This window comes from Photinus pyralis, unplaced genomic scaffold, assembly GCF_008802855.1.
Source record: "Photinus pyralis isolate 1611_PpyrPB1 unplaced genomic scaffold, Ppyr1.3 Ppyr1.4_LG10, whole genome shotgun sequence".
Lineage (NCBI taxonomy): Eukaryota > Metazoa > Arthropoda > Insecta > Coleoptera > Lampyridae > Photinus > Photinus pyralis.
The window spans coordinates 13,122,172-13,136,584 of record NW_022170250.1 but is presented as its reverse complement, the minus strand read 5'-3'; the positions used below and the strand labels follow the sequence as shown (position 1 = coordinate 13,136,584).

Genomic DNA, 14,413 nt, shown 5'->3' with positions numbered 1-14,413 from the left:
AAAACTTGCAACAGCGCGCGATCAAAAGTCAACGTAACATCGAAAAATTCGACATTGAACTTTCGACGTCGAATTTTACACCGACTGTCATATGCCAAAATAATTGATGGCGACAGAAATATATCTTCCCCAACGAATTAAATGATTAAACTTATGTAAAATCGCGGAAGAGTGTCAAAAATACTTTTAGTTGTAAGTTCAAACCATCCCGGTTAGTAAATAGGCGCTTATTATACAAACAATTTACGAGAATGGTAAGAGCGCGGCGGCGGAAGGGAGTCCTGGCGATAACGTCTCCTCTTTTCAGAGTTTTTTTGGATTCGGACAGTCTGCGGACATTGACATATGCCTCGACGGTCAAGATAGCAGGAAAAAGGTCGAGGTGAAGACCGAGGACGGCAAGAAGGAGCTCATGTTGTTGTATTACGATGGGGAGACGGTTTCGGGAAAGGTAACTGGCCTCGACGAGGTCGCGCTTGTTTCAACGGTCGTTTGCAGGTGAACGTCAGTTTGAAAAAGGCGGGTAGCAAACTGGAGCACCAGGGTATAAAAATAGAATTCATAGGCCAAATAGAATTGTTTTACGATAGGGGTAATCATCACGAGTTTACCAGTTTGGTTAAGGAGCTGGCGCGTCCGGGCGAGATGATCGCGCACACGAGTTACACGTTCGAGTTTAGTTGCGTCGAGAAGCCCTTCGAGGTGTACACAGGTTAGTCGAGGCCGAGGTTAGTCAAGGTAACGGGTTGCACTGTAACTTTCTGTAAATAATTTTGCAATCTCAAGATAATTCCTCTGAATTTAGGATATTTTCGTCTTGGTAGCTTTTGGAAAAAGGTAATCAAATACCCCCCAGACCCCCCGGTACTACCATTGTCCACAAGAGCATCCAGATCCTGATAATTAGTTTATAAAAAAGGGTAGATGAAGCTTTCTTTTGTGTAGAGAAAGCTAATACTAAATTTTTTGGGGAAGAACATAGCTCTGGGGGGGTATGGAATACACCCCAGCAGTATCCTCAGCTAAGAAAGATTTGATAATTATTTCTTTATTACACCTAACGACCTTATGTTAGCTTTTGAAAAAAGGTAATCAAATTTTCAGTGCTGGCTGGGGGGGGTATTCCATACTATCAAATACCTTAATATATTAATACAGGAAACTCGCTACCGTTTGCACTTGCGTAAGCTGCGACACGAAAAAGAGCGTCATCTACACGGCCCGGTGTAGAATGACGAAAAATTAAGGAGCAAATTAATTGTACTACCAAGGTTATTTAACATCCAAGATATGTGATATTACTAAATACCTTAATGTTATCAATTTATCCATAACAGTAACAATAATAAAGCGCGTAAAGCCATCAATAAAGTTTAAACCAAGTATGACAGCTTGTGTTGACACTTCCTACCGCAACGTCATGGCGCTGTAATTTGCGACCAGTTTTCAACGTCAGTTTCCTGTATTAATATATTAAGGTATTTGATAATGGGCGATCAAAAATGAGTTGCTGTCGAGTCGCCTTTGGTAGTTCAAGTTAAATACGATTTCCCATGTAAACAAAAATTTCAAAGGCGACTCGACAGCAACTCATTTTTGATCGCATGGTACTATGATTTTCCACAAGAGGGCTCATTTTCAGAAAACTCCCATGAGAGTGCTGCGAGTTATAGTAAAAGGAGTTATTGAGTTTTGTTGTTGTTGTGAATACTGGAAGGGGGGTTTGCGAGATCCCCCCCCCCCCCCGTGTCTCTATGGGCCTACTACACATAATTATTAACGCGTTGCTATTAGTTACAATGCAACCTATTAACTTTACTAACCTTGAATCGCGCCACTAAACGTATACGTCAATGATTCCGTGACCGTAGGCTGCAATGTGAGGTTACGATACTTTCTTAAGGTGACGATCGTACGGAGACTGGCCGACATAATAAAAGAGGTCGATATAGCCGTTCACACGCTCTCCAGTTATCCGGAGATGAACAACTCGATCAAAATGGAAGTGGGAATCGAAGACTGCCTTCACATCGAGTTCGAGTATAACAAATCGAAATATCATTTGAAAGACGTCATCGTCGGCAAAATATACTTCCTTCTCGTACGAATCAAAATAAAGCACATGGAGATCGCGATTATAAAACGCGAGATCACCGGCTCGGGACCGAACACGTTCACCGAAAACGAGACGATCGCGAAATACGAAATCATGGACGGGGCGCCCGTTCGGGGCGAGAGCATACCGATTCGCGTCTTCTTGGCCGGCTACGAGCTGACGCCGACGATGCGCGACATCAACAAAAAGTTCTCCGTTAGGTACTTTCTCAATTTGGTCCTGATGGACACCGAGGACCGTCGATACTTCAAACAGCAGGAGATCACGTTGTGGCGAAAGGGGGACCGTCTTCGAAAGTCCAACGTGCAAAACAATCAGGGGCAGGACATCAGCGAAGATCATTTCCTACAGATCGTACCCCACCTACCCGACAGTAGCACGGTGAAAGCGGACGATAAGGAAATATTCACGGGCGTCAGGTCGCCGACGAACGACGAGGACGTCTCCACCAGCGACACTTTCCTAGAGAACACCCCCAACGACAATTTAATACAGCACATGCAACGAGAGGCGGGCGACGGCGAGCAAAACTCGAACCCCGAAAACGACGAGTGATGCACGTAGTGAACGAGCGTTAATAGCATTTCTTTTGTATATTGGCATTATTATGTTATAGATATAAATTTTTAATAATCAGATTATTATTATTATTGTATTTATTATTATTATATTCATCTTATTAACGCTCTCGCTTAGATATCGCGAAACCTCCATGTATAAAAAACAAAATTGCTGTAAAAATTGATTTGCTTTATCACAATAAAAGAAGAAGAGAAACTCGAATAAGTTAAGATAAATTATAAATGTAAAGTAGGTGACATATCTGGTTTATAATAAAGTGTTATTACTATAATGCAGCGTACGTAAGCGTGGAATCGGAGGGTCGGTTACTATCACATTGTTTATTAATGGGGTGGCAACGCACGCTACGCTATCCCCTTCTTAAAGTTACACAGTTATGCTTCAAAACGTTTTTTAGTTTTAAGTTAAGGTGATGACATTTTATTAATATCTATGAAGGAAACTTTTTCACGCAGTATGCTCTACAGGTAACGGTCCCTTGTTAAAAGGTCTTTTTGGCGCCATCAATAATTCCGCTTAAAAATTTGAAGCACTGTGTATACAATTGTGCTGGTTAATCTTAGTTCTTTTCTTTGTAGGTTGGTAACACTGAATTGGCTTCACCTTTTTTTGGTTACAAAAAAGATGGCGTTCCTACATATTTCTCGTATTTTTCCCAAATTACCGAAAAATAAAGAATTTGCAAAGGTGAGTACCCTCACGATTTACCAATTACATTCCTATAATACCCCCCAAATGTATTTCATGACCCGTTAATGATTAATCTAAAACGTGTATTACGTAAGTCAAAATCTCCAGGTACTGAAGCAGTCTAGACGTCTAGCAAGTGCCAGCGCTCAACCGGCGGTTCTAAACGTGCCGCCCACAAAATGCACGGTCCTAGACTCGGGCATTCGCGTTGCGACGGAAGATTGGGGCTCGCAGACGGCGACGGTCGGCATCTGGATTGACGCCGGCAGCAGGTACGAAACCGCTCAGAACAACGGAGTAGCCCACTTTATGGAACACATGGCTTTCAAAGTATAATCCAACATGCTTGCATACGAGATTAAGTCGAATCTCTTCCAGGGCACCGACAAGCGTTCGCAAGGTCAGCTCGAGATCGAAATCGAAGACATGGGCGCGCAGCTAAACGCGTACACCAGTCGCGAGCAAACCGTCTACTACTCCAAGTGTCTGGCGAAGGACGTACCGAAGGCGATCGAGATTTTGGCCGACATCGTGCAGAATGCCAAGTTGGGTAAATCGGAGATCGAACGTGAACGTGGCGTGATCCTGCGAGAAATGCAGGAGGTCGAGTCGAATCTGCAGGAGGTCGTTTTCGATCATCTCCACTCGACGGCCTACCAGGGCACGCCGTTGGCGAACACAATTCTAGGACCGACCGCCAACATTCAGGCGATCAGCGCCGACGATTTGCGATGCTACCTAGAGAATCACTACAAGCCCAGCCGGATGGTTATAGCGGGTGCCGGCGGAGTCGATCACGACGCGTTGGTGAAGCTCGTCGAGAGCCATTTCGGTAAGGGCTGTAACGCCTATTGTGCCGAAGTGCCGTGCATCGAGCCGTGCCGATTCACCGGATCCGAGATTCGCGTACGCGACGATAGCATTCCTTTGGCGCACGTCGCGCTCGCCGTCGAAGGTGCCGGCTGGACGGATCCTGATACCCTTACGTTGATGGTGGCGAGCACGTTGCTCGGCGCGTGGGATCGTTCGCAAGCGTCCGCCAAGCAGAACGCGACTAATTTAGCACGATATTCCGCCGAGTACGACTTGTGTCACTCGTATCAGAGCTTCAACACCTGCTATAAGGACACAGGACTTTGGGGCGTTTACTTTGTGTCGGATCCGTTGAAAATTGAAGATATGATGTTTAATGTGCAGTCCGAGTTGATGCGTTTGTGTACGAACGTAACCGAAGGCGAGGTGGCACGAGCGCGTTCGCTGCTAGCTGCAAATACTTTGCTCCAATTGGACACGTCAACTGCGGTGTGTGAAGATATAGGTAAGGCCATGGAGTATATACAGGGTGTTTTTCATGCACTAAGCCTCCTGTGTTTTGACTATGTTTTTTTTGTAGGCCGACAAATGCTGTGTTATGGACGAAGAATATCGCCTAGCGAATTGACCCATAGAATTAACGCGATTACAGCCAAAAACGTACGGGACGTCTGCTACAAATATATATACGATCGTTGTCCCGCCGTCGCCGGTGTCGGGCCCGTTGAGCAGTTGCCCGATTACAATGAAGTACGTGGGGCCATGTACTGGCTTAGAGTTTAAATTTTTTTTAAGCGTTAATGTAATTGTGTAAATTTTATGTATTTAATTAATTAAAATTAGCCGTTCGAATTTTCTACACCCTGTATAATGATAGGAAACTGGCAACACTGTGACAGTTTGAAATTTTGTAGGTTATGTGCTCTGTAAAATGACTACCGAATTATTTGAAATAAATTGCAAGTACACGGCCTTAAAACCGTGTCAGGTCGAAATTACCGCAAGGGAAATTGCGTCTAACATATACGAATCGGATAAAGTCTCCCCTAAGTACACAAATACAATTGTTAGTAATTCGGTGGACTTGCACGTTTTTAACACTTTACTTGCAGGTAGCGTTGAGGAATTTATGTGTAAATGAAACGAATCACTACCACTTAGACAACGCAAGCTATAAATGTTTCTTGGAAACTTTAAGACCCGTAATTACCGCGCAAAGTGCAGACGATTGCACCCCACCAGTCTCGACGATATGCGACCACTTGCAGAGCCTACACACTTTCCGCACGAAACTGCTGCGACGCCAAGGTGACACGGCCACGACGCGTGTATTTAACAATACCATCTTTCAGACGAAATCCGAAAACACTACCAAGAGGACAATGCTTCGAGTGCCGGGGGCGCAAACCGGCACGCAGCGTTAGGCGAATGCTTGGAGATCGTGAAAGCTATCAAAATTCAGACTGTCCCGTCTCGGCCTGTTAAAGACCCCGTTCTCCAGGGTGATCAAGTCGGACTCGTCTACGCTTTGTTAAACGTTTCGCACGCCGACGAGCTACTAACTGGAATACTATTGAATTGGGCGGCACGACCAGGCCGCAGTCCCGAAGAGAAAGCGTGCCTAGAATATGTGTGGCACAATTTCGGTTGGTTGTCACACTTCATTCGTGTATTTCACGCTAATACTGACTTTTTAGATACTGTGGGGGAAACGGTCCGAACGGTTCTGTTCGATAATTTCGTGTATGTCGTAGAGAAAATGATAATCAGGTATTGTACGGAGGTATTACAGTCCGGTTGCCAGCCTTTGTCGATGCTACGTACCGAAGACCGGAAGGTGCGTAATTGTATTAGAAGCATCATTTACACCTTATTTGTGTACAGCAGGTGTAATAGGAAAATATTTGAGATATTGAAGTTGTTCGAGTAGATTTTCTGTAACCAAACTCCTTGTGTACTATCTGTGATCCTTATACAACAATTTTTATAAGAATAAACACTCCTGTAGACTGTGAATACAACCATTTTTTGGTTTTGAGGAGAATCACTTTCAAATTCAATTTCCCCCTGTGGGTTCGGGGATAGAATTGGCCCACTCCCCGTCCTGGAGATCGTAGAAGGCGATTAATGGGCAGGGGAGGCGACGAGTCCAACCGCCTCCCCACATCCTAGCATGCCATTCTTAATACCTTTCCCACTCTTCTCGAAAACCTTTGGATTCTTCCGCCACTAGAACTCCCGTACATGGAAAATGTGTGTAAACGAATAGAAAGACCCAAATGCTCACGCACCCTGTACTACATAAACGATGTATTATGTTGGGGAATTTCGTTTCATTTGTTCCGTTGTTGGTAACAAGACGCCATTTTGATCTCCTTTAATAAAAAGGTGAGTTTATTTACCGATCAGGAATAATCGAAAATAAATAAACAAACATGACCAATTTTTCAAATTTTCTTGCAGCTTTATTCCCGTTGTTATGGATTTCGTCCTTAAGCAGGATTTCGAAGAGCCAACAGAACCACCGGCTGCAACTGCAGACGACGTAAGTGTAATTCTTTGTTTATTTTATGGTCACTTTTTTCCCCCCTTGTAGATGCAGTGCGAAGTGGATGACCAAAGCGAAACCGCTCTGTTTCTGCAGCAAGGTCAATTTATAGTCCCCCTCGACGGGCACACCGTCGTCCTAGAAGACGGCCAACAGTATCTCGTCAACAACCTGGGCGATAATGGGTGCAAGACGGAGAGTCCGATCGTTTACTATACAAACGAAGAGTACTACGACGAAGACAGCGCTTCACAGTACACTTTCATTGTGGATAACGGCGAGAGCAACGAAACGGAAGGTGCTAGCTCTAAGTAACGCCGTCCATCTTCACCGCCTACCTTTTGCAGGTGACCAAGTCGTGTTCGACTCCGAGCTCGAGCCGATATGCGAGTACGCGATTCTCAAAGACGGCAAGCTTCACCTGCAAACCGTCGAAATGGAGGAGCTGCAGGCGAGCGAAGCGGAAACGGCGGACGACGACGACGTGCACACGGTCGACCTGAAAAAAATTACGGGGCGAAATCTCGTGACGGGCCAGACGGTTACCCTCGATCGTTACTTTCAGAAGCTGCAGACTCAACTGAGTTCCGAGGAGTCTGCCGCCGACGACGGCGGCGGTCTTGTCAACCGGAAAGTGACGATCGGTAAGACCGCCGGCGGAAAACGGATAGTCGGAAAAATTCTTCACTTTCAAAGTAGCGAAAGCGTTGATAAGATGACCGTCAAAAATGTAAGTGATCCCCTCTCTTTTCTTCTTGGAAGATTTCATTGTCTCTCTTCCTTGTCCTTGGTTTGAACCTCCTGTTCTCTTCTTCCTTTCTCCTTGGTTGGAAGGTATCACTTTCTCTCTCTCCATGTCTTGTAAAGTTGGAATTGAATTTTAGGAAGAGGATGCGGTCCAACCTCTGATTGTACGTAAGGAGCAGCGGATCTTGACGAAGGAAAATTGTGATATGAATATCGTGAAGACGTTGGCCGGTCTGATGGACTTAGAGAGCGTCCGTAACAAGATGCGCAACAAGAAGCTCGTAGTGAAAATCGTCGACAAAATTTACGGCTCGCAAACGAACGACTTCACCAAAACGGTGGCATACGTCTACGGTCATATGGCGCAGGTCAACGACGAGGACTGGACTTTCGACGTGCACGACGTAAACGGTGGGAACCCCCTCCTGTGTGAATGAATTTTTACATTGTTTCGCTTTTGGCAGATACGAACTCGGACGGGTCGTCGACTGTCTTCGTGACGATTCTGACAACGGTCGATTGCCAGGGGAAAAAGTCGATGAGGGTCAACTTGGTGCCGTCGTTTGAGTCGGCGAGGTGCCGCTTGTGCGCGAAGGAGTTCAAGTCCGCGCAGCAGCTACGCCGGCACGTTCTCAACTCGCACGGCAACCACCAGGTGCATACGTGCGACAGATGCGGGAAAAATTTCGTTAACGGTTCCCTCTTGGAAAGGCATAAGAGAATGCTCGCGTGTCATAAGTAAGTGTCTTGTCACGGTACCAAAAAAAAGCATGCCCCCTCCCCCTCCCCTTTTGTATGATGACCAAATCCCGCAAAAAAACTATTCCTCATTACTCTGGAGTTGGCGATGGAGGGGTGGGAGGGCGTTTGAGACCTTAACTACCTCCCAGCAAGGTGAGATTTGATGACCCTGTCAAGTCAGTCGTTCATTCCTGTGTCCTGCAGAGTATCAAGAACCCCCCTCCCTCCCCAGGTGGTACGCTTCACCCCAAAATGTCCCTTCTTAGGAAGTGTCATCAAATTTTTCTTTGGGGGGGTATACCATACACGAGGGTTCTAAGGGGTGAACGTTTTGGGGGGCAATGTATTATGGGGAGGTCTGGGGGGTATTTAATAACCTCCAGCAAAAATAGATTTGATGACAACTGTCATGGTAGTTTTCGAGAAAAAGTGATTTATTCCTTCTGTGTGCTGGGGGGTATTGAATACCCCCCCAGACCCTCTGATGCTCCCCCAAAATGTCCCTTTGTAGGGAGTGTCATCAAATTTTTTTTAAGGGGTGAATGTTTTGAGGGAGAATCTACCACAGGGAGGTCTAATACCCCCCCTTCCCAGCAAAGAGGTAATGTCCTTCTGTGAATTGGGGGTATTCCAGCCCCCCGTGGGACATTTTCCTTCATAACGCTCACTCCCTTAGGTAAGGAATACCTTCCAAATTTAATGACACTCCCTACAAAGGAACGTTTGCTCAGGGCCCTCCCCCTCTAACACAAGAAGAAGAAGGAATCAATTACTTTTTCCCTTAAAACTACCATGACAGTTGGTCATCTCTTTGCTTGCTTTGCTGGTATTCCCTCAAAATGGGGGGACAATCTAAGACTACTCAATGGTTTTCCAGAATTCTAAGACGTAATCAGAAAATTTCGCTTAGGCTGTTTCAGTGTTCAAAATGTCCGAAATCCTTCAACTCGGCGGGAAGCCTGAAACGCCACATCACGATACACGATCCGTCTCTGAGACCGCTCGAATGCACCGTGTGCTCACAACGATTCACCGACGAGTCCAGCCTAAAGAAGCACCTGCTCATCCACACCGGTATTAGGGCGTACACGTGCAACGTCTGCACGCGTTCCTTTCGCAACCGCGGCGATCTCAACTTCCATCGTCGCATCCACGACCCCGTGAAGCAGTTCTGCTGCGAGATATGCGGACGCGCGTTCTCGCGATACTCGAACATGCTGCGACACACCGACATACATCGCGGTACGGGGACGTTGCATCGCTGCGACATATGCGGGTGCTCGTATAGTTTCATCTCGTCGCTGACGAGGCATATCGTACAAAAGCACGTCAAGTGCCAAGCCTAAGATCGAATTTATTTTATAAGAATTTATTTATAAAGCGTTACTCAATTTGTATGTTCTTCGAATTGTGATTCAAACATTTGCAACACTGTGTACAGATACAGCGTGATGGTAGACACCGTATGTCATCTGTCAAATGATAGTATATCCGGGCCGTGGCACAAATCACAATACAAGTGCTCCAGGTCCAAGTGCAGACGAAAAAGGGCATGTGATTGAAGGGGGTAGTCGATATGCCTTCAGGGACCAAACGGAAGCAGCCCCACTTTTGGGGCAGCGTTAAGAAATATGCGAACAAGGCCTTTTTAATCGATTTGTGCACGAATCCCTGCTACCTCAAGTACACCTGTTGGCTCCTTCTCGCCTTAGAATTATTTTTAAACATTTTCGTTATAGAAAAAGTGAACTATACCGAAATAGATTGGATCGCTTACATGCAGGAAGTGGATGGGTTTTTAAATGGAACCCTGGACTATCAACACCTCAAAGGTAAAAAAAGCGGGAGACCACCACCTGAAAACTGTAACTATTAATTTAAGGTGACACCGGACCGCTTGTTTACCCCGCGGGCTTCGTTTACATTTACAGCGCACTGTATTTCGTAACGTCTCACGGCCGTAACATACGATTGGCCCAGTATATCTTCCTGGGACTGTACTTGGCGCAGATGTCTCTGGTCTTCCGGCTGTACACCAAGGCAGAAAAGCTACCTCCGTACGCTTTAGCGTTTCTGACTCTCACCTCCTACCGTATTCACTCGATCTACGTCCTGCGGCTGTTCAACGATCCCATCGCCGTCCTTTTATTCTACGCGAGTCTGAATCTTTTCCTCGCGAACCGTTGGAGTCTCGGAAGTGTCGTTTACTCGCTGGCGGTCTCGGTCAAAATGAACATACTGCTGTACGCGCCTTGCCTGCTCGTCGCGTACCTAACGAATTTGGGGCCCATCGCGACAGTTGCACAACTCGCCGTGTGCGCCGCCGTTCAACTGGTCCTCGGGGCGCCCTTTTTGTACGCGAATCCCGTCTCGTATCTACGCGGAAGTTTCGATATTGGTCGCGTCTTTGAGCACAAGTGGACGGTTAATTATCGATTTCTGACAAGGCAGGCCTTCGAGAACCGCTACTTCCACATCGTCCTGTTGGGGCTCCACCTTTACTTGCTGTTTAAGTTTTTGCCGTTTGCGCGAAAATACCTCGAAAGTTACGCCAAACTGAACTCGGTCAGGCGCGACCTCGACAAGAGCAAGAACTCGAAGGTTAAGGCTTCGATTAACTTCAATCGAAATACGCAGCTGTTTCTCTTGCCGTTTTTCGTTACGAATCTGATCGGCGTAGCGTGCGCGCGATCGTTGCATTACCAGTTTTACTGCTGGTACTTCCACAGCCTGGTGTACTTGGGCTTCTGCACGAAGTATAGCAAGACCTTGGTGTTCTGTTTGTTGGGTGTGATCGAGCTGTGTTGGAATACCTACCCGAGCACTCACTTGTCGAGTGTCCTCCTTCACGTTTGTCATGCCACTTTGTTAATTGGCGTTTATAAATATACTAATTGAATTGTTAATTTACTTTAACGCCTGTGGGTATGCAAACCATCATTCACGTTTGCACAAGTGCGATGCGTCACGGCGAAATTACAGTACTATGTTTGTGGCGCGACGTTGCCACGTTTAAAGCAAGCAAATGTCATGTCTGTTACAGGTATAAATGAAAATTGACTATTTCTTTTGTCTGGAATACCCCCCAGGCCCCCCGGTGATTCGTTCAGTTCTAAAAGATTCGAAAAATGTTGGTGTAAGTAATCATTTTCACTTTCTTGTGCTTCGGGTGAAGCTATTTTGGAAACTTGTACCAGGGAAACATAAAACATGAGAAAGTACATGCTAATTAAACCACAAGTACATATACAATTATTTATTTACAATATTTGCAAGAAACAAGTAACAATTAAACAATATTCAATCGTCTATAGATTCGAGATGATGCAGGAAGGAGTCGTTTTCGAACGTGGGAAAGTAGAACCTAAAACACACGCCACGATATTAGTCAGTATTTTACCTTGGTCACCTACTCAGGTTGGTCGAACACCTTTAAGCTCGGCATACAACAGTGGCCCGTCTTCTGCATGTGACCCTCCAACGCGTCCGCGCTCTCAAACGTCAGCTCACACGAGATACACTGCAAACGATGAATCTGCCTCCTTATGTAATTGACGAGTTTGACACGTTGGTAAAAGTCCAAGTGTTTCGTGAGATCGTAAAAGTTAAACCGGTGCTTGCTGCTCATGTGCAGGCAAAGCTTGTTGATGTCCTTATCCGAGTGACCGCAGTACAGGCACGTGATCGTATCGTCGACGTCCTTCCAATCGGCGTACTCCTCGTCCGAGTTCTCGCCCAGCTTCGACAGGTCGTTCAAGCTCGGACTGCGACAGTCCTCCAGGTAGTTGCTCGCGTAGTACTTGTCGTACAGCCGGTTCGTCGGATTTATCCTCTTGTGCTGCTTTTTACGCATGTGATCCTTCAGCGTGTTGCGATCGGGAAACGTCTTCTCGCAGTACAAGCATTGCAGCCCGTCCAGCACGCGTCCGATGTGTTCGATTAGCTCGTCGACGTAGACCAAATTGTGCGGGTTACCGAGGCGGACATTGTGATCGGTCGCCAAATGCGCGAGGTAGTCGCAACGTTTCCCTAGCAATGCGGACGTTAGCAAGACTCCAACCACGAATGCTACGCTTACCTTCGAAGGCCAATTTACAAAACAGACAAGACATTTTGAACGAAGTGTCCGTTCGTTCGAACTCTTGCCTTTCGAGCATGGCGTCCAATTTCAGCTTGTGTCGCAGTTCCTTGTCGTCTTTTAGTAGAGTGGAGAGAACAAAGTATTTCGCATTGGAAGGCGAAATTTCCACTGCCGGAACAATCTCCTCGATCGGTCGCTGATTGAACCTCGCTCTCCAGTAGTCGACATAGCTTGAAGTGGGAAACTGTAACGGTGGCCCTTTTGTGCGGTAACTTACGAGTCAACGTTGGCGATGTGCTGGGCGTCTTCGATGACGACTCTGTGTTCCTCGAATATGTGTTTTAGGAAGGATGGGAAGTTCGTGTTCAAATTGAAGGTGATGGGGCACAAAAGACAGGGGGCCACCTCGTTCGATTCCGCTTGCGAGCTCGAATCTTTAAACGAAAGTGGTCCAAACATTTTTGTTCTTGACGAACGAACATAACCTAAAAAAACAATAAAGCGCACTGAGCCACTGTCAATGGATTGTAGGTTGTGGCTCATATTCCGCCTTAATTGTATACCCTGCCTTTGGAAATTTTTGACCATTTTGAATTTTTCCGGTTTAGCTTAACGCGCTTAAAATAACTACCAGAGCATTTTAACGGTTTTCTGTGTCTTTAAGTTTTTCCCTAGATCTCTTCACACCTTCCCAGACTAACTCCAAAGCGGTCATTAACATCAAACGCCAGTCTCCTGATACACTTGTATTTGTGGATGTGCTGCTCGATTGTATTCACTAATTCCCTTGATTAGATTAGCGTAATTAAATGCGAGACGACTAAAGTCCCCGCGTAAATTTTCCCGCCTGTCGTCTAGGCGGGCGGGTTCGGTTAATTAAAGAGCGAGTTTTTTCTACTTTGATACAAAGATTCATTTTTTAATTGGACACGCTGTAAACAGCTTAATCAAGCGTGCGCTCGGGTCAAATTTTCAGTTTCGGTTTGCATTCATTGTGTACAACCTTGGGGCGCTCCGCCCCTGGACCGTTCCCAAAGTGGTTTTGCCTTAACTCGAAGGTGAAGGCTGTTGATCCGCCAAATTGTCCACTCTAAAGGCTAAATCGCCTTGAACTTTTCGACCTTTACGAATTTTGCAAAAGCGCACGCAAAAAAAATCCACCGGTAGATTGAAGTGGCGTGCGTCATAGACATCTCGATTCTCGACTAATCATCACATAAAACGCAACGACTTTTGATTGAGACGTCTAATCGAAAAAGTACGAATCGTTTTGGATTCTACGCACCCAAATTAATCAGAAAAAGTTGTTTCCCCAGAAATTTTGGTGCAGTCGATTTTTGGAAAAAAAGGAATGTTATACACTGCCTTTTTTTGCCCCGAAAAAAAAATTGTCTCAGATCAACCGGAAAAAAATATTTTCTTATAGAATGTGGCCTGTAGAATCCATAATTTCAAACAGTTCCAAGATCGGACTACTAGATCAAAAGTTACAGCCCTTTGAATTTTTTGTCGAAATTGGTTTTTTGACCATAACTTTTGATTGAGACGTCTAATCGAAAAAGTACGAATCGTTTTGGATTCTACGCACCCAAATTAATCAGAAAAAGTTTTTTCCCGAGAAATTTTGGTGCAGTCGATTTTTGGAAAAAAAGGAAGGTTATACACTGCCTTTTTTTGCCCCGAAAAAAAAATTGTCTCAGATCGACCGGAAAAAAAAATATTTTCTTATAGAATGTGGCCTGTAGAATTCACAATTTCAAACAGTTCCAAGATTGGGCTACTAGTTCAAAAGTTACAGCCCTTTGAATTTTTTGTCGAAATTGGTTTTTTGCCCATAAATATACCTATTATTTTTAAGTTTTCGTTGACTAATTAAAGCAAAAGCAATAAAGGGGCCTGTCAGCAGTAAGAAATAAAATACCGTTCTAATCTAATCTTTTTCGCCTGTACAATAATAAATAGATAAATGACTACCAGCATCAGCAACCTGCAACCCAATTTCTATTTCTTACCCCCACCCCCTTCTAGTACGCACTGGGTGACTGTATGTGCCACGAACTTATTTAATCCCCCCCAGAATAAATTTCTACGTACG

General features: G+C 45.4%; 6 protein-coding genes across 7 annotated transcripts; 5 read left to right on the top strand and 1 right to left on the bottom strand.

Annotated features, from left to right (window-relative positions):
* Positions 1-61: 61 nt before the first annotated feature.
* Positions 62-2,767, top strand: LOC116161223 (vacuolar protein sorting-associated protein 26B-like). Its single transcript, XM_031474496.1, has 4 exons — positions 62-254; positions 308-451; positions 499-712; positions 1,872-2,767. The coding sequence occupies exons 1-4, from the start codon at positions 252-254 to the stop codon at positions 2,669-2,671; spliced, it is 1,161 nt and encodes a 386-aa protein (XP_031330356.1). The 5' UTR covers positions 62-251; the 3' UTR covers positions 2,672-2,767.
* A 513-nt stretch (positions 2,768-3,280) lies between these two features.
* Positions 3,281-5,060, top strand: LOC116161217 (mitochondrial-processing peptidase subunit beta). The gene is made up of 4 exons (XM_031474489.1): positions 3,281-3,385; positions 3,497-3,718; positions 3,767-4,706; positions 4,782-5,060. Exons 1-4 carry the CDS (start codon positions 3,323-3,325, stop codon positions 4,982-4,984), a joined length of 1,428 nt encoding a protein of 475 aa, XP_031330349.1. The 5' UTR covers positions 3,281-3,322; the 3' UTR covers positions 4,985-5,060.
* Positions 5,061-5,103: 43 nt separating this feature from the next.
* On the top strand, positions 5,104-6,217 carry LOC116161228. The gene is made up of 4 exons (XM_031474506.1): positions 5,104-5,267; positions 5,314-5,509; positions 5,554-5,847; positions 5,899-6,217. The coding sequence occupies exons 1-4, from the start codon at positions 5,133-5,135 to the stop codon at positions 6,129-6,131; spliced, it is 858 nt and encodes a 285-aa protein (XP_031330366.1). The 5' UTR covers positions 5,104-5,132; the 3' UTR covers positions 6,132-6,217.
* A 57-nt stretch (positions 6,218-6,274) lies between these two features.
* Positions 6,275-9,608, top strand: LOC116161211 (putative zinc finger protein 286B). The gene is made up of 7 exons (XM_031474481.1): positions 6,275-6,589; positions 6,665-6,746; positions 6,798-7,047; positions 7,097-7,479; positions 7,634-7,907; positions 7,961-8,234; positions 9,148-9,608. The coding sequence occupies exons 2-7, from the start codon at positions 6,681-6,683 to the stop codon at positions 9,581-9,583; spliced, it is 1,683 nt and encodes a 560-aa protein (XP_031330341.1). The 5' UTR covers positions 6,275-6,589; positions 6,665-6,680; the 3' UTR covers positions 9,584-9,608.
* A 169-nt stretch (positions 9,609-9,777) lies between these two features.
* On the top strand, positions 9,778-11,143 carry LOC116161218 (lethal(2)neighbour of tid protein). 2 transcript variants are annotated; one of them, XM_031474491.1, is made up of 3 exons: positions 9,779-9,920; positions 9,977-10,069; positions 10,120-11,143. In XM_031474491.1, the coding sequence occupies exons 2-3, from the start codon at positions 10,015-10,017 to the stop codon at positions 11,133-11,135; spliced, it is 1,071 nt and encodes a 356-aa protein (XP_031330351.1). In that variant the 5' UTR covers positions 9,779-9,920; positions 9,977-10,014; the 3' UTR covers positions 11,136-11,143. The 2 variants fall into 2 exon arrangements, with proteins under 2 accessions (XP_031330350.1, XP_031330351.1); XM_031474490.1 differs by having other exon boundaries at positions 9,778-10,069.
* Positions 11,144-11,478: 335 nt separating this feature from the next.
* LOC116161220 (zinc finger protein 277) lies at positions 11,479-13,093 on the bottom strand. Its single transcript, XM_031474494.1, has 4 exons — positions 12,596-13,093; positions 12,316-12,548; positions 11,651-12,266; positions 11,479-11,601 (listed from the first exon to the last, which is right to left on the bottom strand). The coding sequence occupies exons 1-4, from the start codon at positions 12,904-12,906 to the stop codon at positions 11,538-11,540; spliced, it is 1,224 nt and encodes a 407-aa protein (XP_031330354.1). The 5' UTR covers positions 12,907-13,093; the 3' UTR covers positions 11,479-11,537.
* Positions 13,094-14,413: the final 1,320 nt, after the last annotated feature.

Coding starts and splice junctions, on each gene's coding strand:
- LOC116161223 (XM_031474496.1), top strand. Junction 452..498: donor GGGAGACGGTTTCGGGAAAG/GTAACTGGCCTC, acceptor GGTCGTTTGCAG/GTGAACGTCAGTTTGAAAAA. Junction 713..1,871: donor GCCCTTCGAGGTGTACACAG/GTTAGTCGAGGC, acceptor CCGTGACCGTAG/GCTGCAATGTGAGGTTACGA.
- LOC116161217 (XM_031474489.1), top strand. CDS start 3,323: ATGGCGTTCCTACATATTTCTCGTATTTTTCCCAAATTACCGAAAAAT. Junction 3,386..3,496: donor AAAATAAAGAATTTGCAAAG/GTGAGTACCCTC, acceptor CAAAATCTCCAG/GTACTGAAGCAGTCTAGACG. Junction 4,707..4,781: donor TGCGGTGTGTGAAGATATAG/GTAAGGCCATGG, acceptor TTTTTTTTGTAG/GCCGACAAATGCTGTGTTAT.
- LOC116161228 (XM_031474506.1), top strand. CDS start 5,133: ATGACTACCGAATTATTTGAAATAAATTGCAAGTACACGGCCTTAAAA. Junction 5,268..5,313: donor CTAAGTACACAAATACAATT/GTTAGTAATTCG, acceptor CTTTACTTGCAG/GTAGCGTTGAGGAATTTATG. Junction 5,510..5,553: donor GAAACTGCTGCGACGCCAAG/GTGACACGGCCA, acceptor ACCATCTTTCAG/ACGAAATCCGAAAACACTAC.
- LOC116161211 (XM_031474481.1), top strand. CDS start 6,681: ATGGATTTCGTCCTTAAGCAGGATTTCGAAGAGCCAACAGAACCACCG. Junction 6,747..6,797: donor CGGCTGCAACTGCAGACGAC/GTAAGTGTAATT, acceptor CCCCCCTTGTAG/ATGCAGTGCGAAGTGGATGA. Junction 7,480..7,633: donor ATAAGATGACCGTCAAAAAT/GTAAGTGATCCC, acceptor ATTGAATTTTAG/GAAGAGGATGCGGTCCAACC.
- LOC116161218 (XM_031474490.1), top strand. CDS start 9,814: ATGCCTTCAGGGACCAAACGGAAGCAGCCCCACTTTTGGGGCAGCGTT. Junction 10,070..10,119: donor GGACTATCAACACCTCAAAG/GTAAAAAAAGCG, acceptor TATTAATTTAAG/GTGACACCGGACCGCTTGTT.
- LOC116161220 (XM_031474494.1), bottom strand. CDS start 12,906: ATGGTCAAAAATTTCCAAAGGCAGGGTATACAATTAAGGCGGAATATG. Junction 12,549..12,595: donor CACATCGCCAACGTTGACTC/GTAAGTTACCGC, acceptor TCCCACTTCAAG/CTATGTCGACTACTGGAGAG. Junction 11,602..11,650: donor AAGGTGTTCGACCAACCTGA/GTAGGTGACCAA, acceptor CGTGTGTTTTAG/GTTCTACTTTCCCACGTTCG.